This window comes from Diceros bicornis, chromosome 8 (assembly GCF_020826845.1).
Source record: "Diceros bicornis minor isolate mBicDic1 chromosome 8, mDicBic1.mat.cur, whole genome shotgun sequence".
Classification (NCBI taxonomy): Eukaryota; Metazoa; Chordata; class Mammalia; order Perissodactyla; family Rhinocerotidae; genus Diceros; species Diceros bicornis.
Window position 1 is genome coordinate 41,111,326 of NC_080747.1, and position 26,857 is coordinate 41,138,182.

General features: G+C 45.4%; 1 protein-coding gene across 1 annotated transcript in view; it reads right to left on the reverse strand.

The window, feature by feature from the left end:
* SCFD2 (sec1 family domain containing 2) overlaps positions 1 to 26,857 on the reverse strand; it is a 378,548-nt gene that overhangs the window by 4,270 nt on the left and 347,421 nt on the right. The window contains exons 7-8 of the mRNA XM_058547056.1: positions 20,828 to 20,962; positions 6,149 to 6,268 (exon numbers count right to left, since the gene is read on the reverse strand). Coding sequence (XP_058403039.1) covers positions 6,149 to 6,268; positions 20,828 to 20,962 — 255 coding nt within the window. The remainder of the gene's footprint in view (positions 1 to 6,148; positions 6,269 to 20,827; positions 20,963 to 26,857) is intronic.

The following is a 26,857-nucleotide window of genomic DNA, read 5'->3' on the forward strand; positions in this document are numbered from 1 at the left end:
AGCAGTGGTCCGCAGGAAGTTTTTCACATCGAAGGCTCTAGTAAATGATAGCTCAAATGGCTCTGGGTAAATTTGTTTCAAACCAATTCAGCTAAAAATCTATTTGTCTAAAATTCCTATTCTGAAGAACAAGCAGGATCGCCCTGCTACCATTTCGTCTGCAGTATCATAGTTGATGCTCCTTGAGCATTTCCACCTGTTAGGCATCTTTTGGTCATCAGACTGCTTTTGAACATTTTCAGAGTTCTTTAGTCCATTCAACTAAGGGGATTTCTGCATTATTTGATTAAAATAAGCCTTACAATTCTAAAAAATTAGCCAAATGGGAGAAGAAAAGGCACTCGAAAATGAAAAAAAAAAATGCTTAAAAGAGTCTGAAATTGGTCTGTCAGATATGAAATTTAAATTTTATAAATAGTCATCAAATGTGAAATATTAGGCAAATTGAGCTTTAGAGAATTCCATTTGGAGAATTGGCTTTTTCCCCAGCAACCGAGGTCCCTGATGAAAATTTCCACCTGTGAGACAGGGACAGAGGACACAGAGTCCTCGAGAGCCTCTGAACTATCCCCTAAAGCAGCCCTTGGGGCTCCACCAGGGCGTGTACCGCAGCTGGCAGAGGGATGCTGTCTCTGTCCTCAGCCCGCCCTGAGCTCCTGCAGGAGCCGGCCAGCTTTGAGGGACCGCGCCCTCTTGCTTTCCTCCCACTTCTCCAGGCCGCTGCTGTAATTTGTAGTTGCCAGCATCTTCCTGTTCTATTTCTGCTGCACACGGAGGAAGCAGGGCAGTCCAGGATTTAGATTCCACATCCTTCTGATTTCTAACATTGTGAACGGAAAGGAGCAGGGGAGAAAAATGGCTTTTCTCCCTTTTTTTTTAAAACTTGGAGACTCTTCCCAGTAAAAGTAACTCACATATGCACAGGCACCAACATGCATGTTCATCCATTTGATGAACTGGTTTTGAGCACATATCATATTCCAGGCACCACCCACCCCCACTTGCACAGGTGCTACACATGCACACACACATATTCACACACCTGTGTTAAACCTAAAAGGATGTATGGTTAAACCAGTGGGACAGTGAGCTAATTAAATGGACAGGATGGAGCTTTCTGGAAAACTCATTGTGAACTGTTTGACCCACTTTTACATTGTCTCTGAGGTCGATGTGCTGTGCATATCAGGTTTTCCTGAAGAATTGCAAGTGTGAGATCTCAGATCCTCTCCTCACCTTTGTCCCTTCTGAGGGTTGTTTACAAAGAAGTCACTTGAGGGGAAACAACAACAAGAACAAAAACCTTACATTGAAATGCCTTCAGAGTTGTTAAGAAGATTCTACAAATATCAAAGACCCATGAAATGCATAGGAGTGAAGGATGATGTTAACAGGAATAATATGAAAACGTGGACTGCCATCCAACACCGTGATCTCTACTGTCTCTAAAGTTTCCATTTCTAATTATAAGGCTCTAAGCTAATTCAGGTAAAAAAATCCCATTCACATTTTCCTTAAAGTAAGAAACTTCAGAATAAAATAAATCTTGACCAAAAAAGAAAAAAAAAACTCACTTGACTTATCTCCTTGGGGCTTTCCATCAATTTTAGAATAACCTGGAGCCAGGTTTTATAGCCAGGATTTAGGTATCCTTGAACCTCTAAAGTTGTGCCAAATTGTGTGCGTTATAAGCATATTTCTGGGTCTACTGTTTTTCCTATTACATTCTCACTAAGTATTCAGCACCAGAAATATAGACCCACATGAAAGTGTGAGTGGGCAACAAGCATGTGCTGATGAAGAGCAGTGCACGGCAGGTCAACTTGCCCACCTGGTTTTCCTCTGTTTCCTGAGCTGGCCTTTCCCTGGTTTTTTCTGGGAGGGTCCCTCCCTGTTATTTTCCTCCCACAATCCCAGGCTTCTGCTGCCTCTTGGCCACTACCCACCTACAGAATTCAGCCTGCAGAGCTGTCTGGGCATGGAGCCCCACACCAGGCAGCGCGTGAGTGAGACAGAGGCCGGTGCCAGGCACATGCCTCCAGAGCGAGGGGAAGCCTGCAGAACCTCATGGTAGTGACTGTTTGGGGTGGGGTGGGGGGAGTTGCCTCTTTGATCCCTTTTTTTTGTAGTCAGGAAAGAAGCATTCTCCAACTGCCCACTTTTGGCACATTCACCAACAACCACGGGCCGATGGCAGAGAAAAGGTGCCCATTTTAGAGTTTGACCACAGTCCTATGCGGCTAGCCAGTGTGAGTGTGGTTTCTGGATTCCACTGTTTCACGCTATCCTTGTCACTTTTTGTGAAAGAGAATTCATTCTTGGATGTGCCTTAAATAGATTCTATCAGTTTCCTTTGAAGAGCTGATCCCTGAGTGCCTTTCACATCTCAGCCCACAAGCCTTCTCCACCACGAGGAGCCTGTGCCATCTGAAGGAACCTCCCCTCCAGTCATTCCCACCACAGCCCGTCTGTGTTCTTGGTACACTTATCTCTGGCTGGAGCTTTCATGTTTAAAGTCAGTCACTCACTATTAGAATGTAAGTTACATGAAAGCAGGAACGTGTCTGGCTTGGTCACCACTCTATCCTTGGCACAAAGAACGGTGCTTGGCACAGAGTAGGTGCTCAAGAAATGTTCACTGAATAACCATCTCATCCAATTTAATACCCACAATTGTAAGTTCCTGTACTTGGGCCCAAAAAGCACCCACGTAGATACAGACTAGAGAAGATATGGATTAACAGCAACTGATACAAAAGACAGAGTGTTTTTAGTTGTCCATAATCTCAGAATGAATCAACAGGTTGGTGTAGGCTCCAGAAAAGCTACCTTTATCTTATGCTGCAATAATATAAGTAAAGTTTCTGGTGTTCAATATTCGACATTCAATAAATAATCATGACACCCAGCACCAAACCCTGTTTGAGGTTCTGGGAATAAAATAGTAAAAAAGTGCAAAGTCCTGAGGCTGGAGGGGAGTAAGCAAGCAGAAGAGTGGTAGGAAAAGGCAGGGCGAGATCGTGGGAGCCTGGTGGGCCATGGTGGGGATGAGGAGGCAGTGGCCCCAACTACCTCAGCACTGATCAGTCCACACCAAGGTATGGCACTCAGTTCCAATTGAGTGTGAGAAGGAGACCAATTGGGGCTGAGGAGAGCCACCGTGACAGTCAGGCCCTCAGATCCACGTCAGCGGTGGGCGGGGAGGGGACTGGCTGAAGGAACTGAAGATAGTGTGAAGAGCAGACCTGGGAAGGACATATGGAAGAAGGAAGAACCTGATTTGTATGTAAATTCTGTGTGGCCCAAGAGCTAGAACCAGCACTGATGGGCGACAGCTCCAAGAAGGCAGATTTGGACCCGTCTAGAGGTGAGAGTCATCAGTGAAGCCCTCTAACACTCAAGTAGGTGCAGTGGGAGGGGCAAATCCTCATCACTGGAGATGTGCAAGTGTAGACTGGATATTAAAGACAGAATATAAATATTAGGTACATATATTATCACTGTTTACATCAACAATCAAGTCAGAGTTCCTCTCTTGGTTGCCATACACGTCTTTGAGGGTCTGTGGTTGCACAGATTCAGCAGAACCCCTCCCTTCAATTAGTTCACTCGTGTTCTCCAATGGAAATCTGAGTCTAAGCAGATAATGGAACCAGTGTGCACGCCATTTCGCGTGTAGCCAGAGCAGCAAGGCCTAACTTTCACTGCACAAGCAGGAAGCCGGGCCTGTCTCAGACCTGGGCAGTTAGCTGCAGGCCAGGGCAGCTGCGAGTCTGCTGAGGTCTAAGAAAGGAGATCTGCCTCAGCAGTGTCACTCCAGCAAACATCCAGGTAATCTACATCCTTTCAAAACCTTGGAGATGAAGGACACTCTGATAAACCACTCCTCTTTGGAATCTTCCTAGGGCCTGTTAACTCCTCAGGCGGACTTTTTGCACAAAGGACAAGTAGCAGTCAAGGCTGCTCCCTAAGCCCAAAATTCTTTGAGAAGTTCTCTCCGCAGATGACTGAGCACAGGGTCAGATTGCAGCAAAGCCACCGTAGATTCCAGGGCTCTGTTGTCAAACTCAGGGTCACACGGCTTTGAAAACGCCTGTGTTTTATCCTTTTAGAGTGGGGATTAACATGTCTGTCAGGCGGTTACAATGCATCACTGTTCTGAAGAGCTAAGAATTTGGTTCCCAACGTGAGGGGCAGTGAGAAGTGTGCTTTCTGATAAAAAAAAAAAAGTCTTGCTCAAAAAGATAATCACTCACTAAACAGATATTTAACACTGCTGACAGAGAGGGTGTTCAATAAGGCAGAACTTACCACTTTATTAGAAATTTCATTAGCTCTGACCATGACAGATGATGGTCACAGCAGAAACGGTCACAGCCAATGACTGCTCACTTCTCTGCTCAAGAACCTACTGTGGCTCCCTAGATACCGGGTCCCATTCCTCAGTTGGGTGTCTGGAGACCAGTAGGGACCAGGCCATCTCTACTTCACCAGGTGGCCCGGCCACTCCAACACGACCAAGCCAGCTCTGCAGCCGATCAAGCATCAGACCGCAGGGCTTACGGAGCTCCCGCCATGTGCTCAGGTCTGGGAAGCCCCAGCCTTTGTCCTCAAGGAATTCATGTTTGCTGGAGGAGACTATGCCAGCAATAGGAAGCAGGTGGAGAGCAGTCTAGCCCTGCACTGTAGAGTTCAGATTTTGGATGCCGGCAGAGATGCAGGAAGGGCCTGGAACAACAGGTAGGACTTCACAGAAAGCAAGAATGGAGGCTCCCTTGGCTGGCCAAGTGGACATATCCAGTAGCGGGTGGAGGTGGGAGACAAGGTATCAGCGCCCCGGCAGTAGGCCTGGGCTGGAATACCACCTGGGCTCTGTGTAGTTGTGGTGGACAGCCCCCCACACGAGCCAGCGTCCTACCTGAAGCAACGCACTCACGTCTCTGTTTTCCTTTCTCCAAACCATAGAAAGCTGCTCAGCGGCAAGCAGAGGTGGCACAAGCTGAAGATAAGCCCCCAGAGGCAACCTCAACCAGGAGGTGACTAGGTGAGAGGCAACGGGATGTCCCAGGCTCCTTGTCCTCCAGCAGGACAATTCTGAGGCGTGTAATACCCGGCTCCTTGGGGACCCCAGAGGCAGACAGAGCCTCAGGTGTCCACAGTGGTAACTAGCCGAACAACGTACCCTTCTCTGGCTTTTCTCCCTCCCCTGTCTCTCTTTTCTGATTCCCTCACCTCTGTTTCTTGGGATCCTCTCCGAAGTAAACTACCTGCTCTCACGCCCTGTCTCAGGGTCTGTTTTGGGGAACCCACGAAGGTGAGGATTCTTAGTCTCACTGAGTTACTGCTTCCCCAGCCAGGTTAGAGCTTCCAGAGACAGGGGCCCTCCTTTTCCTGAAGGCTCTCTCCTGGGGATCCTCTGCCTCATGCCAGGAGCCTCAGTCCCCCCTGCAGAGCAGGGTACTAACTGCTCAGAAATGGTTGATAACAACCGTAGCCAGGCACTGTGATGAGAAGCACATTCTCACCCCTTATCTGATTTAAGATTCACAGCCACCCCAGCCCTGGTTCCTAAATGAGAAAACAGAGGGCTTTTCTCTCCCAGATCACCTGACTGGTAAAAAGCCGGGGTGAGAGTCAAACTCAGGCCTGTAAAATCAAGAGATCTGTGTTCTTAACCACTTATTTGGGGAGTGAGATGGGACCTGGCGGGAGGCTGTAGAGGAGAAACATTCTACGCTTGTCATTGTCTTGACAATGCCCCTCCCAAACTCTGTCGTCTAACTGCAACAGTTAGAGGGGAGATAGAGGAGGTGGTCCCCTATCTGAAGCCTGGAAAGCAGTGAAAACTCTTGAGTAACCAAGCGCTGATGGGACACCAGAGAACATACGCCCTTCAGGAATCGGGAACAGGGATAATAGCACCTTAGCCCTTGAAGCCCAGAGGCAGGAGAGGACTGTGAAAGGAGAGCTCTCCTCCCTCCACCCCCACCAGGAGAAGGGCAAGCAGAAGGAGAATGTGACATGGGCAGGAGCAGGTGGGGGAGGAGGAAGGCAGGATGGAGATGGGGAGCACTGGGAAGCCTAATGAAGGGTCCTTGCCCACTCTTCCCAACCCTGTCTCAGGATTCATTCACCAAGGACTCAGTACCTGGGTTCCTGGCTTTAGGGATGGCACAAGGTCTTTGATCATTTTGGCTTCTGAGACTGTGACTCCGCCCACCACGAAGAAGATCAGGAGAGGGTGATCACTGGGATGAGGCCGGCTCACCTGCAAAACAAACCCCCATAGAGTCAGATGGACAGTGTCATGCAGGACCCTGTACCTCCATGGGGACCCCAGGGCTGCTACCCCCATAATGCAGGGGAGATACACAACCCTTAGAGAGATCAGGATTTGTTAGGGATCAGATGTGGTAGTGGTTTGTGGAGCCATTGACCAGGAAAATGCATAACATGTCACTTATTACATCCCTTTAAATAAATATTTTATAGAAAGAAAAGTTAAAGGAGTGGGGGCTATTAAATAAGAAGAGAAGGCTGAGAGGCAACTTCTTCCTTCCTTATGAGCCTTCAGGTCTTAGTAGCAACGAGCCCCTTCTTCGTTATGTAGCTCTGTTTATTTCCTTCGAAGCACTTGCCACAGCCTGTAGCTATTGTTTTTGTTTGTTTGTTTGTCTCCTTGTTGGCTGGGTCTAGGATATAAACTCCACGAGGAAGGGATCTTATCTGCCTGGTTCACTGCTGAATTCCCAGCTCACCTAGTGCAGTTTCTGGCACATAGTAGGTGCTCAAGAAACGTCTGTGGACTGGATAAATAGTCAAAGTCCTAGGGAGATGGTGGTAGAGGGTGTGGAAAGATGCAAGACACTAGGCCTACCCTCGAGGAGCTTACAGTCTAGTGCAGACTTCATGCCCTCACCTTCTGCAAACCAGCCTTAGCTGAGGGCCTACTGTGCGTGGAACACTCCACTAGAGGCTGTAGAGAATTCCTCCTGGTGCCTTATGATTTCGCCAATGAGGCAAAGTATTATTATAAACTGAAATGAGAATGACTCATAGTCACCCCTCAGGAAATGTAAAATGAACAACATGTTGACTTGGTGACTAATCGAAGGGGAAAAGAGGGGGCTCCTGAAGACATTATGTTTTGAGGTCTACCTGGAAGACTGAGTTGGTTTGGTGAGGAGTGGGCAGGAGAAGTGGTGTGAGCCACATTCTAGAGGCAAGCAGTCACCAGCTGGGTGGAGCAGGCTGGAGGCCCCGCCAGGACAGCACAAGCATGGAGTCATTACAGGAAGGATGCTGTCAGCTGCCTGCATGGCCACTGAAGCCAGAGGTGGGAGAAACAGCCTTCAATTCTAGCAAGCAGAGGGTAGACAGAGACGATGAGTGTATGTACTCATCCACACTAATGCACAAACCATCTTCCAGCCATGGACAATCCCCAGGAGCAGTGGGGTGGGGCGGCAGGCCAAGAGGAAGCCATTTCTCTTACCCCTGCTCCAAGTCCTTTCTCAGCTGGGTTCTTCTGGCTCCCTTGCCTGAACATACCCACTTTTCAACATCTTATTTTAAAAACATTTAAAAAGGTAGTATGTTAAGTGTTTCCAGTTACATAAATTACTCCTTGGCTTCTGGAAAGGAAACTCAGGGTTGAAAGGAAGGAAGGAAGGGAGAGGGAGAGAGAAAGAGAAAAAGAAAGAAAGAAAGAAAAGGAGAGATAGAAAGATCTAAACTTTTTCAAAATGGGTGATGGTGAGCACTGGAAAAAGTTACAAAACTCTTTGATCTTTGGAAAAGACTCGACTCCTCACCCCCCTCTAGCTTCCTGCCCTGTAGCTCTCCTTCCCCTTGACTGTATTTGTTGACTGCTTTCTTCTACTCCACGTACCATACACCCACGACAATCCTGCTGTTGTCCCACTCTTTTCATTGAAGTCACCAATGGCCATCATATGTAGGGGTCAATGGACACTTCTTTGTCTTTATTTCACTGGCCATTTCTGGGGCATTTATCACAGTTGATGACACCCTTCTTTGCTTCCACAATAGCACTTTCTTGGCTGTTCCTTCTTCTTTTCCAATGGTTTCTTCTGAAATTTCTTCATAGGTTCCTTTTCTTGGTCTGCCCTTCAAATGTCAATGCTACTTAGGGCTCCATCTTTGGCCCCTTGCTCTTCTCACTTGATACATCATCCCTGAAGGACCTCATCTACTCATATGCCTTCAATAATCTTCTATATACTTCCCAAATCTATGTCATTAGTTCAAACATCTCTTTTGAGTTCGTGTGGACATTCCCTACCTGCATGCCTCCCAGGATCCCTAAACCCAATGGGTTTCAAATTTGATGCACGATCTTCTCCCCAAGTCTATCCCTCCTCTTGACTTTCTAACAGCATTACCACCTTCACAGTCACCTGAGAGTCATCTTAGACTTTGCTGTCTCTTTCATCTTCCAGATCAAGTCCTGTTAATTCTGCCCCTTCAAATTTATTGATCTCTCCTTGATTTTCATTGTCCCTGTTCTGGTCCAGCTCTCATTCCTTTTTTATTAGGTTACTGCCACAGCCTTTTAATTTGTCTCCTTTCCCAGGTCTGGCCATCCCCCATCCATTTTCCTCATTCCTGCCTGAGTAAGCTTTCTAAAATGCAAATATTTATTATTGAATATAGTGAGCAGTATACTAAATATTTTTGTGCATTATCTTACTCAATTCTTGAAAATCCTTAGGAGGAAAACACAATCATTGGTGTATTTTGCAGATGAAGAAATTGAAGTTTACACAGGATGACTAAATCGTGGATCCAGGGGCCAAACTCCAGAGGCCATACTCTTAAACATTTCTCAGCTCCATGACATGCTCACATTCTCTTTGGAGAGTCTCATAGCTCTGAGGATAAAGTTCACACTCCTTAATTCAGTATATAAGGCTCTTCTAATGTGGCTTTGATTTGTGCCTCTATTTTCATCTCCCCTACACACACTATTTGCTGGAGCCATTCACAATACTTGAGCCATGCCTGAATGCATGGTATTTATTTATTTTTGAACATTTTGTTAAACATATGACACTTTATTGAACATACGCACTGACAAGTACCTTTATCACAAGTGTTCAGCTCAATTTATTTTCACAAAGTAAACAAACCTGTGTGACCAGCACCCAGGTCAGAAAGAAACAGAAGGCCAGCACCCCGGAGCCCCTCTCATGCCCACCTCCTGTCACTACCTCATCAACCGTAACTACCATCTTGACTGCAAACACTCGACATTATACTTTGCTTGCTTCACTCAACTATATACCCTGGAGATTTTTCCACATTAGCGGGAAAGATCTGCAGCGCATAGGCATTGGTTGGGACTACACCAGTGGGTTTTGGCCCGTCTGTGCCCATGACGTTCCAGTTATTAAATAATTTGAGTATCATCTGCATCATATTGTTTTATATAGCATAAATAGTTTCCTCTGTGTAAAGTACCCTTGCCTTCCCTTCTTTACCTCCTTCCCACTTACTGTCTTTAAAAAACATCCTCTTCTCGAAAAAATTCTTAATCATCTCTCAGCTCCTGCCCCATGACCCAAATCTGACAGATGCTATGCCTTAGCCTTGTCAAACGGGACTGCTACCTTGATATACCTGCCTGTCTCCTCTCCTAGAGCAAGCTACTGGAGGGTAGGGACTGATCATGTTTATCTTGGTATTTTTGGCTCTGAGCTTAGACCTAGTTCAGGGTAAACTTTCAACAAATGTTGGATGAATAAAATAAATGAAGGAATGAATGAATGAGATCCACAGGGTAACTGGAGATGCCCTTTTCTTAGAGATCTTTTAGAAACTCTCTCTGCTTTATGTGTGGTTCTTCCCAGCTGAGTAACTACCAGCCCTACAAACTATTGTTTCTCACTTAATCTTGGGACAGAAGTACAACTGGCTCCAGAATTCAAGTGGTGCAGTATGTTCCCAAAGACATATGCTTTCCATAAGAGAGTCTGGACGCTGAAGTACACTGTGAGAATCTTGGAAGGATGTATTGAAAGATGAAAGGGAAAAAAGAAATGAACAGCAACAACAAAGAACAATACCCTAGAGCTAAAGAGTTGAGGGAACGTTGATTTTGGTACAAATAAACGGGTCCCCTTAATGCATGTTGCTGTTTGCTATTTTGGTTTCTGTTTAGATTTATGTTTTGATACCAGACTTTCCTTTTAGAATGTGTCAAGTCAGCAGGCTATTGGGAAGTGGAGTCTTTTCAGTCTTTTCCACCAGAATAACACATTCCTTATAAATCAGCCACACAAGGCTGAGTCCCGTTTGGCTGTGAGCTCACGGTGCACGGCACTCTGAAGATGAAAGATTTAAGCATCATCACTGCCATCGCAAATGCACAGATTAAGAAAGCACGGCAGACTCACTGCTCTTTCTTTCATTGTCCAAACCTTTGCTGGTTGGGATTTTAAGACATCAGTTCTGGTCGGAGAACAGTTTCTCTCCACCGTCCATCCCAGCCTCTGAAGGGGAGTCTGCAGCTGTGGGCCCCTAGAGTGCTCTTTGATGTCCTGACTGGTTTCCATGAGAAGGGTTTCAGCTGCTTCCGGTTTCTCGGGCGCTCTCTAGGAGTTCTGGGAACCGTGCTGCTGATTCTCCTCCACCCAGTTTCTCTTCGTGTGTGACTCACTTGTCCCTAGCACAGGCAAAGGTCAGGTCCCCATCCTCCAATAATGGGCAGGAAAGCGCAACAGGAGCTTTGGCCTTAAGGGCACGAGGCCCTGAGAACAGCCACGCTGACTTGGAAGACCGCTTGGTGATGGCTTTTCTCCCAGCTGGAATTAGTAGGAGCACTGCCACCGAACGCTTCAGGTCTAGCACTGTGCTTTTCACTCATGGATTCATCCATTCAGCAATTATTTATTGAGCAACTACTATGGGCCAGACACAGCTCCAGGTGTCAGGAATTCAGTGGTGAATGGACCAGAGAGGAATCCCTGCTGTTGTAGAACTTATATTTCATTTGAGGAGAAGGACACAATAAGTAAGTAAGTGGTAAGCAAGGAAGGTGGTACGTGCTATGGAGGAACATAAAGCAGGCTGGGGGGCAAGCATTGCTTCATGCAATCCTTAGAATCCATGACGTAGGCGGAAGCTCCATTTTACAGAGAGAGAGACAGTGAGGCTTAAAGGGGTGAAGAAACTTGTCCGAAGTCTCCCAGTCAGTAAGCTGCAGGGTTGAGACTGAAATCCAAGTCTATCACACTGCAGGGCGAGATGCATTCCACACCCCCTCATCTATAAACAGATTCTCCCAACGGAAAGCATTTTCACCGGCTTTCATCTCTTAAAACTCTGTACTTTTAGTTCTTTAGCACATCAGCCAATTACCAGGTTCCTCGTGGGACTTACTCATTTAATCACATTGCAAAAGGTTTCCATGCTGCTAGAGCTTTCTGCTGTTTAGCTTGACCTCCCTGTCACATTTGCTCCAGTGGATGGCTTCCTCTTTCCGGAAACCTCCCCCACCCCCTCCACTTTCTAAGCTCTCTGAGTTTCTCTCCTTCCTCCCTGGACTCTACACACTGCGTTCCCGACTGCTCAGGCCTCTGGCCCCTGCTCTTCTCCCAAACAGCTTTCCTGGGTGACTCCATCCCCGTCCACGGTTCACACCTCACACGTGCCAGTAGCCACAGATTACTACTGTTGGCCTAGGCTCTGCTGCGCTGCAAAGCTAAAATCTAAAATGCAAGTTTTCTTCTTCTCCATTCCTGTTTCCTGGTCAGAGAGAATGATAACACCATCCATCCAGTCATCCTAGTCCAGGCGAATGACCCTAGACACAGTCCTTTCATTTACTTTCTCATCCAGTCGGTACCCAGTCCTGTGGAATCCACTAGCACTTCATCCCTGCCCTCATTCCCTTGGCTCTACCTGAGCTTGGACTCTCATCTTCTCACCTTACCTCTCCAACCTGATGCCAGTCTGGCCTCGGTTTCCTCTTTCTCACTGCTGCCAGGGTGATCTTTATAAAATATAAACTGGTTGTATATTCCTAAAAAACATTCAATGGCGTCAAATTTCAGTTCTCCAGCCCTTCGTGATGTAGCTTTTGCTTCTTTCTCTGTCTTCATACTCTTCCTCTCCCCACATGCCACTCTTAGCTCCAGCCATTTGGAAGCACCTGTAAATCCTTCAATGTATCGTGGCATTTCGTCACTTTGTTCCTAACTCCTGCTGCTCTGACAACAGTCACTCCTCTGGGAAGCTTTTTCTGACTCCCTGGTTGAGATCCTTCTCAGAGCCTTCACATCCCGTCTGGCACACCACTTCTCTCTCCTCAATTTTCTTGTCCGTCTCCCTAACAAACTGTAAGCTACACAGTGTAAGCTGGGCCGTGGCAGGTAGGGTATCTAGTTTGTATATTTTCCTTACCCACAACAGTGATGAGCACACGAAAGAGGCTCTCAATAATTGCTCACAGGCAGACAAAGTTCAAAGACTGCCAAAACCAAGTTTTTGTTTTTTGTTTAATGATTCCTACCAAAGTCCATTTCACTAGAACTTATGGATCATATTTAGCTAATGTTAGACGAAAATCAAACCCTACCTTGTAGTATGGAGCATAATTAAGAAAATATAAACAATAGTTATAAATAGTGTTGCAAATAGAAATTCCAGAACATGTCCTGATTTAATCAACAAACACCAAATGCTGAGCTGTCTTCCTTCTGTCAGAAATGCCATTAACTGTAATGGACCTAAGCCGACAGTTCTTGTCTCTGAGTCTCATTTTCCTTATGTAAACAATGAGGAGCTGGACTAGATGCCTCTGCAGGTGCCTGTCCAGCCCACACGTGAACAGTCTCCTGTGCGCCATGCTCACGGGGCGGGCTTCTGGCACCATGTGGTGACAGTGTGATCCCGCCCCATAACCACGGTTGAATGGTCCAAGAATGGCTCCCTGACCCAGGCTGAGCCAACTCAGGACCCTTCCCTGGGAATCGAGACTTGATCTAAGATAGATGAGGCTCAATCAAAGTTGAGCTCTTAAGAAGAACCGAAGGCTGTGGCATAGCTACCTGGCCAATAATTCACCTCATCTGTATTGAGTGCCCACAATACGCTGACCACTGGTCTTAGCGTCTTCTGTAGGCCAGAGTGAGTCTCTAAGAACTGTCTGGTTTGCTGACCGCTTTCATTTCTCAGTCCCAATCCTTCCTGAGGCCCAGCACACTGCTGCCGTTAGGCTCCCTGAGATACCCCTTGGTCCTCAAAATAAATTATCCTTTCTTTGATTAAATTAACATAATGTGTTAGCATCTTAATTGCAACTGAAAGAGTTTCAACTATTCTTCTTCACCCCCACCAGCTTTTCAGGGCCTGCCTGGGCAGTTGTTCTCTCTCTCCTTGTAGGCCCTTTTCTACTGCCACCTAAGGCAATGGAGCTCTCACATCAACTCAAGTAAAGGGCCCAGAGGCAAGCACTGGGCCTTCCTGGACTCTTTTTCATAAATCTTTTATTTTTTTCCAATTAAGCATGGCCATATAAGAAATGGAACAACAACAAGAAAAACTTCTTAAAAAGCACACAGAAAAGGAGGTAAAAGGGCCTCACGCAATTTCGTTAGATAAAACCCACCCTCCTCATGCCAATTCCAGCAGAGAAAACATCTTGACAAATCATGTCCTTTAGTCAAAACAAGTTGGGGTCCAAACACATGGAGTAGATATAAAATATATTATTTTCAGGAGACTGAAAGCCAAACCACAAATTCCAGAAACGCATTTTAAAAGCGCTGCCTATTAGACACGCTAGTTTTAAATTAAATTAACGTTACAGGGAGAGGGGTAAGGTATGTTTCGATTTATTTATTAGATCACTATCAATCTTTCCTCTAAGGAGATCAAGGTGCTCCGTGCACAAGCATTTGGAGAGAAGACTTGGCTGTTTGAAGAATGTCAGGTTCTGCCAAAGCTGTTTCTCCCGTTTGATACCCCCACCCCCACCCCAGGGCACCGCCCCTTGAAGGTGACAGCTCTATGTGGCTAACCACAAGTCTATCCTCGGGTTGAGGAGTGCACTGAGCTGACTTGAAACACTTTCTCAGAACCCCAGGAAGAATGATCTCGGGGCACACTGGCTCTGCTTTACCTTACAGGGCTCGAGGGAGCAGACTCGGGAGAGGAAAGTCCTGCAGCTTCACTTCTTATCACACAGGAAGTATTGTTTTCTTTTTTTGAGATTATATTATTAAAAAAGATTGTAGGCAAACAGCAGGCAGGCCTTTCACTACCAAAGCCTTTCAGGGTTTACTTATTTTGAATCCAGGCCAGATGAATAAGTGAATTTTCTGTCCTTTAGATTGGAAAGACAACTGTTAGAATCAGCCAAACACTGTCCGCACTGGGCTGCACAGCCAAGTGGATATTTAGGGGGAATGCAGACTGTATTTTCCTACAGAGTATGTCCCCTCCCCTTGAACCTGGGTGGGCATTTGTGACTGCCTTGACAGATACAGGACTGTGGGAGGGATGCTGTGTGACTTCTGAGGCGTCCACCTGGCTCTCTCTGGTCTAAGATCTGATCTCTCTGATGCTTGCCCTTGGAATGCAGCCGCCATGCCCTGAGGAAGCCTGGGCCACACGGACAGGCCTGTGTGGAGAGGAACTGAGTCCCTCAGCTCACAGGCCGAGCTGAGCTACTAGCTAACGGTCAGCAGCAACTTGCTGACCTTGCGAGGGCACCATCTTGGAGGTGAATCCCTGCCTCTTGAGCTCTGCCCAGACTACACATTCATGAACAAAATAAGCGACCAATATTATTTTAAGCCCATGTTTTGGGATGGCTTCTTACGCAGTAATGGATAACCAGAGCAGGGGGTGACGAAAGCTTTCTCTGGACAGTCTGAGTCAAACAGGAAAGCATGCTAAAGCAATGTAAAGAAAGTGATTTTAGAAGTGGCGGTATGATGCAAATGAGCTTCTGACTTCGGCAAGGGCAAAATCCAGCTGCTTTGATTTCCCTCTCACAGAGGATTTGTTTCATGACGAGAATCTTAGACACACAGGCATTTTTCTTAACTTTCACTGCCTGCAGACATTTACGTAAACAAGATTGATTCTGTGAGCCACTTCCAAGTGTTTGGGGAGGAGGCCTCCATTCCTACAGCTCTGAGGCTGTGAGGAGCAGCAGCAAACAATTGCGGAGCCAAGCACTTGCTCTCTCCCAGCACATGGAGACTACGCTTCTGGAGCGCCCCTGGCGGACTCAGGGCCGGAGTTGTTTTGGGCTTCTGCCTCTGTGACCTGGGTGGGCAGAGTCTAGTCCTGCTGGCCTCTATTCCTGTGAACCATCTTGTCACGGCACAAATACAGAATTTCACCGGCTCCCTACAGCTGCCCCAGGAGGGACAGTATGGCCTCTAAGACTGAAGAGACCAACAGGTTGGACTCACAGTGGAAAAGAAAAAGGTCCATAAAAACACATCACAGCCTTATAAGCTATGGCTTCCCAGAGGCACCACGAAAAGAACACTCAGAACCCCATGTCTCTCTGGCAAGAGCAAATCAGTAGTGACATATGCAATGCTTGGGTGTCTGTTCTCTTCTATTTAATTCACTGGTTCACTCAGCAGTCAGTCTGTATGCACCAAATACCAAAGCATTGGCTAATGTACAGAGACGCAAAGATACACAAGGTGGCTCTTTTCTTGAGAGTCATGGTCTGCATGGGATCACAAGCTCATACAAATAAGAATAGCAAACACTAATATAGCACTTACTGTAGGCCAGGCACTGTTCTGGGTGCCTTGTATTGTTAAAAAGAAAGAACAGCCCCCAAATGGAGTCACTTGTGCTAAGCCCATATCAGCAAACCAAGACTTAACACCTAACCTAAGTGCAGTTTCAACTTTCCTCAGGAATGTAATCTTAACCGGTCAGTCTGGAGTTTCCCGGTCGGCACTAGCGAGGTCATCCACCTGATAGCCCCCTTCCATCTTCCAAAAGAAGGTGACCTTGCCTGAAACAATCCTTTTTTCTATTTATGACTTCCTTGTCCCACCTGCTCTCTGCCTTTACAAACCTTCCCCTTTCTGTAGCTCTTTGGAGCTCCTTTACTTGATAGATGGGAGGCTGCCTGATTCATGAATCATTGAATAAAGCCAATTAGATCTTCAAACTTACTCAGCTGAATCTTGTTTTTCAACAGTATGTGTTGACTCATTTAATGAGAGTTAAGAGACTCATTATGAGAATAACAACACTGTTAAGTGGGTACTATTATTATTCCCATTTCACAGATCAGGAAACTTAGGCACAGAGAAGTTAAGTGATGTGCCCAAGGACACACAGCTAGTAAGTGGTGGAGCTTGTCCTAACCCAGACAGTCTGACTCTGGATGTGTTAGCACTATGCTCCTTGTAAACAAATATTCTACGCAGTAGAATGAAGTGACTGCTGTTAGACAGCATATGCTAGATGGCCTTCTATTATTTACAAAACCAAACCAAAAAATTAGAGATGTTAAATAGAAAAGAGATCCCCAAATTTCCCCTGGTAACACTCACCCTGCTATCTAACTGCTCTGTTAGGACATTTCTCCTCTTGACTCGTTTGAGCTCTCACACTACAAAATCAGCCCCTTTGCTTCTGTTTTGTTCTCCAGGGAGACAAAGAAGTTGGAAGAAATAGAGTCCATGCTGTCTGTGTGGACAGAAGAGATCGCCAGGTTTCTTTGACAGAGGCGGAGGCCGGCTTCCGTCTCCCCCACACACATCAATGCTGGGCGGTGAGTGGGAGTGTGTGGGCCGCTGCTTCTTTGGGGTTATGTAACAACAAAACAGTGACTAGCTTCACCTAGCTTAGTGGCCGCTGGAAAGGAGGGCCAAGGACTCCTTTGAGGGTCACTGGAGTTGACTGATTGAGCTGCTACCTTCTGTCCCTTGTTTCGTGGTTGAAACGTAGCTTTTGGTTTAAGGGCAGTAAGTTGGAAAGAGAAACCAACAACTTGAAGCTGTGCTGCTTTCTGAATGAGTGTTCTAACAGATCCACTGTGATCACCCTCTCAACCTTTAGTGAGAGTCTACTGTCTGTAAGGCCTAGAGAGGTGCCAAGTGCTGAGGATGCAGAAAAGAGTAAGAACTAGATCAGCCCTCATTTTCACAGCCATAGCTTTCACATTCTTTTGATTGTGACCTCTAGCAAGGAATACATTTAAATCATACATGTGTATGTTGTGTAACTGGGTTGTTTTGTTTCACCTTGCTAGTCTGTTCTATTCTTTTTCATTAAAAAATGCTGATTACCATCCATTGAATTGATATGTTGATCCACTAATGTGCAGTAGATCAAGTTGTGCAGTTAGAAAACACTAGTATGGAAAATGATACCTAACACATATAATGACAAAGCAGTGTATAAGTGCAGCCACAGAAGTGTGCACAAAAGGTACAGAGCCCTGATGAAGACATGTGGGGCCTGGAAAATCCTTTCCTATGTTCTTTCTTTTACCCACTGTGAGGCACCCGCAGCACATCCCGTGGGAAAGTCTGCTGGCCCTCTTTCCAGGCACATCTCTTGCTGGCTTTTCAATCCACCTTCATCCCCTGCATAGTCTATAGATACTGCCTCTGGGTGACCTGAGCCAACATCATCTGTCGTACCATCTGTGAGTCCAGAGACAGGGCAGGGACAGACTAGCAGCTCAGCTCCCTTTCCAGCTCTAGAAGTCTCGCATTTGTACAACAGTACCCTCAGGCACAGGAAGGACCCCACCTGGATGCCTTTATTTCATCAGGCTCTGTCTTTTCATTTCTTTGGGGCTCAGCCCCAGTGAGTCTTGAGTGAGAAGTGGGGGATGCAGGTCCCAGAGGCAAAGAGCAGGGCAGCAAGTGGCAAGAAAGCAATGACTGTTGGCTGCTGATACAGAATAAAGATGTGATATATAAAGGCAACTCAACCTCCATGCACAAATTTCTTCTCCTGGGGGCTGCACCGCCAATGAGTCCTGGGGCCAAGTCCCAGAAAAACAGGCAGGGTATCAGCAGATGAGTCCTGGGAGATCTCCCTCACATTGGCTGTCTTGATGACCAGTCCAGGGAGGACTTTATTCATGAGCGGCACAGATGCTGGAAAGGGTAAACATCTGTGCTAATGAGTAATCATGAAGTAAAGAATTAATGACATGAAGATTTAGCTTCCAAGAAAATGCCTGGCAGCATCTGAAGCCAAGAAATGTTGTGGTGAAGAGGATGGCTTTGGAATAAGACTGACTTGGGGACAAATCCTGGTGTCCCATTTCCTGTGTGCTCTTTGGAAAATACCCAAGAACAGAGGACAGTATGACCCAATCCCGGCCTTCTGGTAGTTGACATCTACAGCTTAACCTTTCTGGGCCTCGGTTTCTTCATGGGTAAAGCGGGGATAATGGTAGACCGTATCTCCTAGGGTTGTTGTGAGGTTTAAATACGAGAAGGGCTGACTTCATGGTACATGCTGACCACAGGGGAGCTGAATAACTCGGGTAGTGAGAAGCAACAGAAAACAGGACCAGGGAGACCAGCAATGGCCACGGCCATGTGAGACTCCACCTGCATCTCGCATCCTCTTCTCCTCACTGGCCTTAATGCAGGGTCGAGGACACACTCTCCTGACGGCTTCACCCTCATCTCAAAGACATGCTTCTTCGGGAAATCACAGTTAGTTCTTAAAAGCCCTACTGGCTCTTCCTTTTTACGTTTATTCCAATTCTGTTCAAACCCTGAATACGTGGGCTGGAGCTGACATCCCTTGCTGAGTTCTATGGAACGGAAGGAACAGCCAGCCACTGAGGCGGCCCATGTAGAAACAGAACAAAACGACTCTCTCTTGGGGTGCTGGGGTGGGGAGGGCTCTGCAGCCAGCCCACTGAGACTCTCCCCACCCCCTGCAGACAGATGAGATGCCCCTGGCAACCGAGAGCAGAGGCCCTGCAGCTGAGGACTGAGGAATGGATTCCTACAGCCAATGGGAGAAGACAAATTCCTTTTGCTTAAATCCATTACGTGGAAACCTCCCTTTGAGATCAGTCTCAAGGGGCCAGAGCATTTCTTCAAGAGCCCTAACTCTGGGGGTTTAAATGGAGATAAACATGGCAATCCAGGGCTGGTCCAGGACGGTTCCAAACATATTCCTAGGCAAAGTCCACTTTAGGACAGTGAAGCTTCTGATCACAGGAAGAGCTGCAGAAAACACTGCAGGGTTTAAGAGGGTAATTTTAAAATGTGATGTGTCATGATTCATGAAACAGTGATGGAAAATGCAAGTGGATAGTCCTCCCACAACAGAGGTTCTATATTGGCCTAGGCAGTTACTTGCAAAGTCTGTTAGCATATTAAAGGCACTGTGAAGTCTGGCAGCAAAGAAGCAATTTAATTTGCTGTTTAATCCAGTGTTTCCAAAACATATTTGGTCACAGGACCCTTTTGTTAAGAAACAGTTCTTTCTGTGGAAATGGACAAAGAGTGAGTCAGGGCCCCCTCTCGCCTACACCGTGCGTCTCCACAAATTAGAAACACATGCAGTGAAGAGACAGCAGGGGGTTTGAGCCTCCGCTCATGCCCTTGGCCAGACCACGAATGCAGCAGCCTGACTGGTAAAGGACACATGGCCTATTGGGCCATCCTCAGACCTTCCTAACCAGGGCCTGAAATCAACACTTGTTAGTCTCTCTTCAGGGCTAAGTCCAAGCTTGTGAATGAAGGAAGAGGGTGCTCAAGTGGAGAAGGAGGGAGACCACGTCTAGCCTGGAAGTTTTTATACACACTAGCCATCACGAAGGGCTACTGGACAACTCTGAGGTTATATTCAACACAGGATCCCCTGAACACTTCTGAGATGCTGATCTGTGCTGCGTTATTAAAAAAACAAGGGGCGGGGGGGGATACACTGCCATATATTGCAACAGAAGTTAATGATAACTGGGACCATCAGGAAGGAGACCTGCATGTCCACTCCAGCCAGTTTACTGCTTGGTTTAGAGTCTGATTGTCTGGCTTCTATCCTCTGGCTTTTGGAATAGACTGGTTTTCCTGGAATATGCATTTATTGAACTCTGAAAGGCCAGATCTTCTGTGTAGATTAATTCAGGATTTCAAAGATGCTTTGAAGCTGGCAAAACATTCTGTTATTTCCAAGAGTTATTACAACTGCAATCCTGGAATAGACTGGGAGGTCAGACTGTAATCTTGTTTAGATCCTTTTAAATTTAGAAACTTTACAGTGGGTTAAAAATAGATCACATTTGCCTACTTTTCCTCCTTTCATCCCTGCTACAAAGGCTGTTCAGTAATTTTGACCTACCCCAGATATTAGACAGAGAAGTTCTAGTACTTGTCACCTGGGAGTCTGCTGGGCCAAAACAAAAGTCATTTTCAAATGGGTTTCAGTCGATGTTAGTCATATGACTGAGTGGAGTTACTCTTTGTCCTACATAATAAAGTCTAGAATTAAGAGGAAAGGACTATCACTAAGATCTATAAATAGTACATGGATTCATGATAAGTGAGAATGTGGGCCATGAGGAGAAGTGTTCAATAGTGCTACCCTGGAGGGCTTGTGTCCTTACATAGCGACCAGAAAAAATCACAGTGCTTAGTCAAAAGAAGCTGTATGAGGCTGGAAGGTCAGGCTGCTTATAACCAAAAGTTAAATAAAGATTGCACCTGATTTCAGAAGAGCCAAAATACTGAACGTTATCTTGTATGGTGCTTGCCAAGTTTAGTAGGGTGCCAGCATTTTCATGCCCAGCAAAGAGAGCATTACACTCAGGATTTCCTCTTCATGGTCACTTTACCTTCATGAACATGCTAAATCCAGTTTTAAGGAGATCGGTGAGGCCTGAAGACATGTGTTCAATATCAACCGGATCTGGCTTTTCAGGATTAAATATTTCCTCCACGACCTGCTTCAACAATGGTTTATAGGATGCCTGGAAAGACACAATATTGTGCTGTTAGTAAAGGGTTTGTTTGGTGTGTCTGGAAAGAGGATAGCTTTATCTGCACCAAATGAAGCAAAACAAGTTTATTTTGATACTAAGCAATGGCTATGATTTTGTGTGTGTGAAAAGACAACTATAACAACATTGGTTTTTTTGGTAAATTTTTACCCCAATACTCTGGCACTATTTTTTGTTTCTCACACTCCCTTCTACAAGCAAATATCTCTTACCAGAGCTATAATCATAGTAGGACTAGTTTTTCAGTCTAGATTTAAAGTGACAATTTTATGTATGAAGTATACTGAAAAGTAAAGTATTATCATTTGATATAGACATAAAGGTGGTCTCCAGTTTTTCCTAAACCTTCTTAGAATTATGCTCCCCTCTGCCAGAAATGCTAATGTTTTCTTACAATGCATTGTTGCTATCCAAGCCCAGAGCAATCCCTCCTTCTTCTATAGAGGTCAACTCCAAGTATGACTTGGCCAGAAAAAGAAGCCAAGATGCCAAAAAGGAATTTGACCAAGGTCAGGGCTTAGAGAAAGCAGGCCACATGGTACTATAAGAACTTCAGTAGAATTAAGCTGATGTTAAATTGCAACAACTACAGTTTGATAAATGGTGCTAAATCTATCCACGTTTAGGCAATATTTGGAGAGAGCTGCCTCTGACCATTTTCTGAGCATGTTCCCCCCACCTCTCTCCTTGGTTCTCTTACTAACAAGCTCATCCTCTCTTCTCCCCTTTCCATCAGCTAGACCCTTCCTCTCCCAGTCTTGCTGCTGCCTCTGCTGCCTCCGCTCCTCCAGTTCCATATGGTACCCGAGTCCACAGTGTGAAGGGTGAAGGAAGAAGGAACGTCTTCCCTCAATGCACTGGTATATCTGTTTTATCTCTATTATGTGTATTATAGGCTCTAACAGCCAGGTTCCGACAGAGCTCTGTTGAGATGTCTTGAACTCTGCCTCTCCCTTTGCATTGGCCACATCTATGACCTGTCTCTAGCAAGCACGGAGGATATTTGGTGTACTGGCTTTATCTCTGGCTTCACCATGCTTTTCTTATAGTCATTTTTTACTCTTATTTTCCCTTTATTCCAACTTTTTTACTTAAAATATCTTAGAAATAAAGCAGGGTATAATCCATCAAAATCACAAACAATCATTTAGCTAGAACATAACTGGTGCGTTTATCAGGGATAAAAAGCAGGGAGAAACAGCAACTGTTCAGTTGAGGGTGCAGCCCTCTGATGTTTATTAGTCAAACAGACCATTGCATGCCCAGAGATCTCATAGGTAAATGCTCATGAAAAGGAAAGCCTGGGCAGGAACACTGATAAGACAGAAATTTTAAAAAAACAAAAGCAAAAACTATGAGTCAAGCTTCCTCATAATAAAGCTATACCATTAAAATTTATCACATGGGCAAAAATCCAGGAGTTTGAAAACACTCTTATGACGAGGCCATGGGGAAACAGATATTCACATATATTGCTGGTGGAAGTGTAAATTGTTACAATCACTATGGAGAGCAATTTGGCAATACCTATCAAAATTACAAATGCATTTGACCTAGCAATTCCACTTCTAGGAATTTATCCTATAAATATGCTAACACACACAAATGAGACTCTTAAAAGGCTGTTTATTGTTTGTAATAGCAAAAGATTGGAAACAACTCAAGTGCCCATCAATAGGGAGCTATTTAATAAACAGGACACATCCACAGGAAGGCATGCTATGAGAGGGAAGAGAGAAGCCCTGTGTTGATATGGCAAAAACAAGGTGCAGAATAAAGCGTGAGTGATAAAAGCAAAGAACAGTGTGTATGATGGGCTGGCATTTGTGTAAATGTGTCACAGGGAATATGGAAGTTTGTATTTGCTGAAATATGCAAAAAATAAACTCTGATGTGATACAGAGGGACTGCCATGAGCAACGATCACGGAGTGGGGGACTGGACAATGGACAAAGGTGGGACGAAGACTTTTCAATGTGTTGCTTTTTTAAAAAGCATAGCAAAACACCACTATAAACAGCAAGAATGATCTTTTTTTTGCTTATTAAAAATTAATAAATTATTTATGCACAAAAGAGATTGGGGTAAAGCACACGGAAAGGTTAATTAGGGCTATCTCTAGGTTCTGGGAGTAGAGGACGTTATTTTTTTTCCAAATTTTCCAAAATTAACAGGTATACTTCTGGACTCATAAAATAATCCTATAAATATTTTCAATGTTAAGGAAAAAAAAAAAGGTCATGGAATGGCCTCTGAAGTCTACAAATCCTCTTCCCTGAACAAACTGCCTTGAGAGCCTTTCTATCATCTCAGCCTTTCTGGACATTTAATCTCTTAATTAAACCTTAATCTCTTTAAACTGCTCCTCAAGGAGAAGTCCTTTGACCAATACTCTGCTACCTTATCAGTTTTATCATCAAATATTCATCAACTTCTTCCTTAGTAATAGAATCCAATTTTTACTCAGGCCCATTATCAACTGGCTAGAAGACTCCATCCTCCAGCCTTCCTTGCAGCTGGGTACGACAATGGAATTAAGTTCTGGGCAATGAGATGTAAGTGGAAGGGGAGTGGGACTTTCAGACGTCTCCTTTTTTAAAAGGGAAGGGTGTGCTTTCCTCCTCTTTCTCTATTCTGCTGCCTGGAAGGTGGAAGTAATGCCTGGAGCTCCAGCAGCCACTGTGGAAGACACGGCCATTCTTCAGAGATGCTGGAGCAGAGAGCTGGAAGAAACCCTGGTTGGTGATCACTGGTGGGGCTGCCATAACAATAACATGGACAGACTAAATCAGGACCGACTTTACACAGCAACACTAAATCTTGTCTGTTTAAGCCATTATTTTTCATTATTATCTCTGTTATTTGCAATTGAATGAAATTCTGATACAAAGCACAAAGGGGATATAAAGAAATAAAAGGCCATTCCTTCCTTCTGGGAGCTTACACTTATTTGTTTTATTAGCCTATATAAAGTTATTCTATATAACTTTAAGCAGACCACAGAGAAATACACATAGGTTGTCACATTTAAGAGAGGAGAGAGTATGCCCCCCAACCTACAAAAAACAAAAAAAGGCTGTTGCTCTCCATAGGATGCACCTTCTGCAAGAAGGAAGAGTAGCAACCCTGAAAAGAGCTCAGGCACAGGAACAAGGTGGTTCTGTGATCACCTAAAACTCTACACTCAGCACCTCCTCTGTGCAAGGCACGTACCAGGGGTGACAGGACTGTTCTCAGGGCTCCAGGAGCCCCAGCGTAGCCTGAGGAGAGGGGGGAGAAGGAAGTGTGGAGGCGTCAGGGATCTCGCTCTTCCCCTTGCTCCACTTCTGGCTAAGCTCTGTGGAATGAAGCACCCAGGAGAAAATGCCCTCTGAGCTGGGGTTCCCCTTAGGGGGGTGAGCAGAGATTTGGAAGTGCTATTCCCTTAACACCTTCATTCTTGGGACTTCTTGATCATTGCATGTTATTGGGGAAGGCGGTAAATCTTTTTTATTTTATTTTTTTTAAGGTATGTAGGTAATATTTATTTAGAATGTGAAAAGAAACCATAATTTAAATACAGAAAAGTAACAGAGAACAAACACATCACATAATCCAGAAAAATAACATAAATGCTTTTATTAATTAACTGCCTGACATACCTCTATAATACTCATTTCTTGGCTGCATTCTGATTTTGTTTTCATATGATAGCAATTTTGAAATATTTTCTATAGAGAGATGTGACAACTATTAAGCTATTGTCTCTCAATTCCAAACCCTCCCTTCTGTACTCAGTTCTGTGATGCTGGCCTGTGACTCTGCAAACTGCATTTGTGCTTTGCCATCTGGGTCCGACAGACTCTGCCAATAGGGGGCACTAGAGCGAGATGGTGATAGACTCTGCCAATAGGGGGCACTAGAGGGAGACGGTGACAGACTCTGCCAGTAGGGGGCACTAGAGGGAGACGGTGACAGACTCTGCCAGTAGGGGGCACTAGAGGGAGACGGTGACAGACTCTGCCAGTAGGGGGCACTAGAGGGAGACGGTGACAGACTCTGCCAGTAGGGGGCACTAGAGGGAGATGGTGATAGACTGCCAATAGGGGGCAGTAGAGCGAGACAGTGATAGACTCTGCCAATAGGGGGCAGTAGAGCGAGACAGTGATAGACTCTGCCAATAGGGGGCACTAGAGGAAGATGGTGATAGACTCTGCCAATAGGGGGCACTAGAGGAAGATGGGAAAGCACGAAGAGCAAGCAGGAACCTGCTCCTCCCTGTTTATTTGCTGTTCATGCCAGCATCCACCCAGCAATGGCCCCTCACCATTTGAAGCTGTCCCTTCTCTGGACTTTTAAGTCATAGGATCAAATAAATTACCTTTCTTGTTTAAGCCAGTTTGAGCTTTTTCTTTTTTCTATTTTCACTTGTAACCAAAAGCACACTAAATGATATAAGGATTACGAATTTAAAGAGATGTTGATAGGTTTTCCTACTTAAATATTATATAGAAAAGACCTCTAAATTATTTTTTTCTCTTTTTTTTTGGTGAGGAAGATTAGCGCTGAGCTAATATCTGTTGCCAATCCTCCTCTTTTTGCTGAGCAAGATTGGGCCTGGGCTAACATCTGTGCCCATCTTCCACCATTTTTTGTGGGGCGCCTGCCACAGCATGGCTTGCTAAGCAGTGCATAGGTCTGTGCCTGGGATCCGGGCCTGTGAACTTCGGGGCGCTGAAGCAGAGCGCATGAACTTAACCACTACGCCCCTGGGCCGGCCCCTCTAAATTCTTTATTAAAAGAACTCAGCACCAAACAACCAAATAATACAATTTAAAGAGCGTGATTTGGGAAAGACGTTCTTAGTTCCAAAGCAGTACTTGTCTCGTGACTTCTCAGCAAACACAATTCTTAGTTTTTACAATTAGGGTTTTAATGATGGGAACCTTTGGCTCCTTCCTCTCAGCCACTTACTTGGATTGCTTTGTGCCCCAGATCATGTCAGTGAACTCTGATTGGAATGAACTGCTTTGGCAGCGGCTTCTTGGTTGAGAAACCTGTGACGGTCACGGAACTCTCTATTCAGCCAGAAGCTTCCCACTTCTCAGCGAAGGACCACAAAGAAGGTGGTGATAGGGCAGACAGGTGTCTTCCCCTAGTGCCCTGCTCAAAGTTTTCTCACATGTTAGGAAGGGCCAGAGGGGAAATTAGTCGTGTAGTTTGCCTCAACATTAAGAGAGTTAACCCTAGTAATTTAATTTTCCTAATCAAACATTTTCCGCCAGTTCACCTTTTGGGGTGGGGAGGGAGAAGGAGAGGAATTAAAAACACAGAAAAATTCATTCACTTATTTCTCGCTTATGTCACATCCAGTGTGTGCTGGCAGTAGGGGTCTGTGCCCTGGACAATCATTCAGACAGCGAGGTTCCTGCTACTGAGTGGCCCCACCATTCCCGAGAGCACTGGAATCCCACACTGAAGTCTGTGCATCTTATCAGCAGACAAGGAAAGAGACAGAGTATGCAGGATTTCCAGAGAGATTTTAGGGGCTCAGCCTGAAAGTGATCTGTATCACTTCCACCCATAGGTCATTGGTCAGAATTAGTCACAAACCGACATTTACCTGCAAGGGAATCTGGAAAATGTGGTCTAACTTTGCCCAGGAGGAAAAGGAAATGGAGTTTGGGGAACATATAGCATTGTCTCTGCCACAGACACACTGTAAAGTCTGAATTGAAACATTAATATAATTATTTCCTTAACAACTGGCAAGTTGCATGTCAGAGGCAAAGGATTATTATTATTTTTGTGTGTGTGAGGAAGATTAGCCCTGAGCTAACATCCATCGCCAATCCTCCTCTTTTTGCTGAGGAAGGTTGGCCCTGG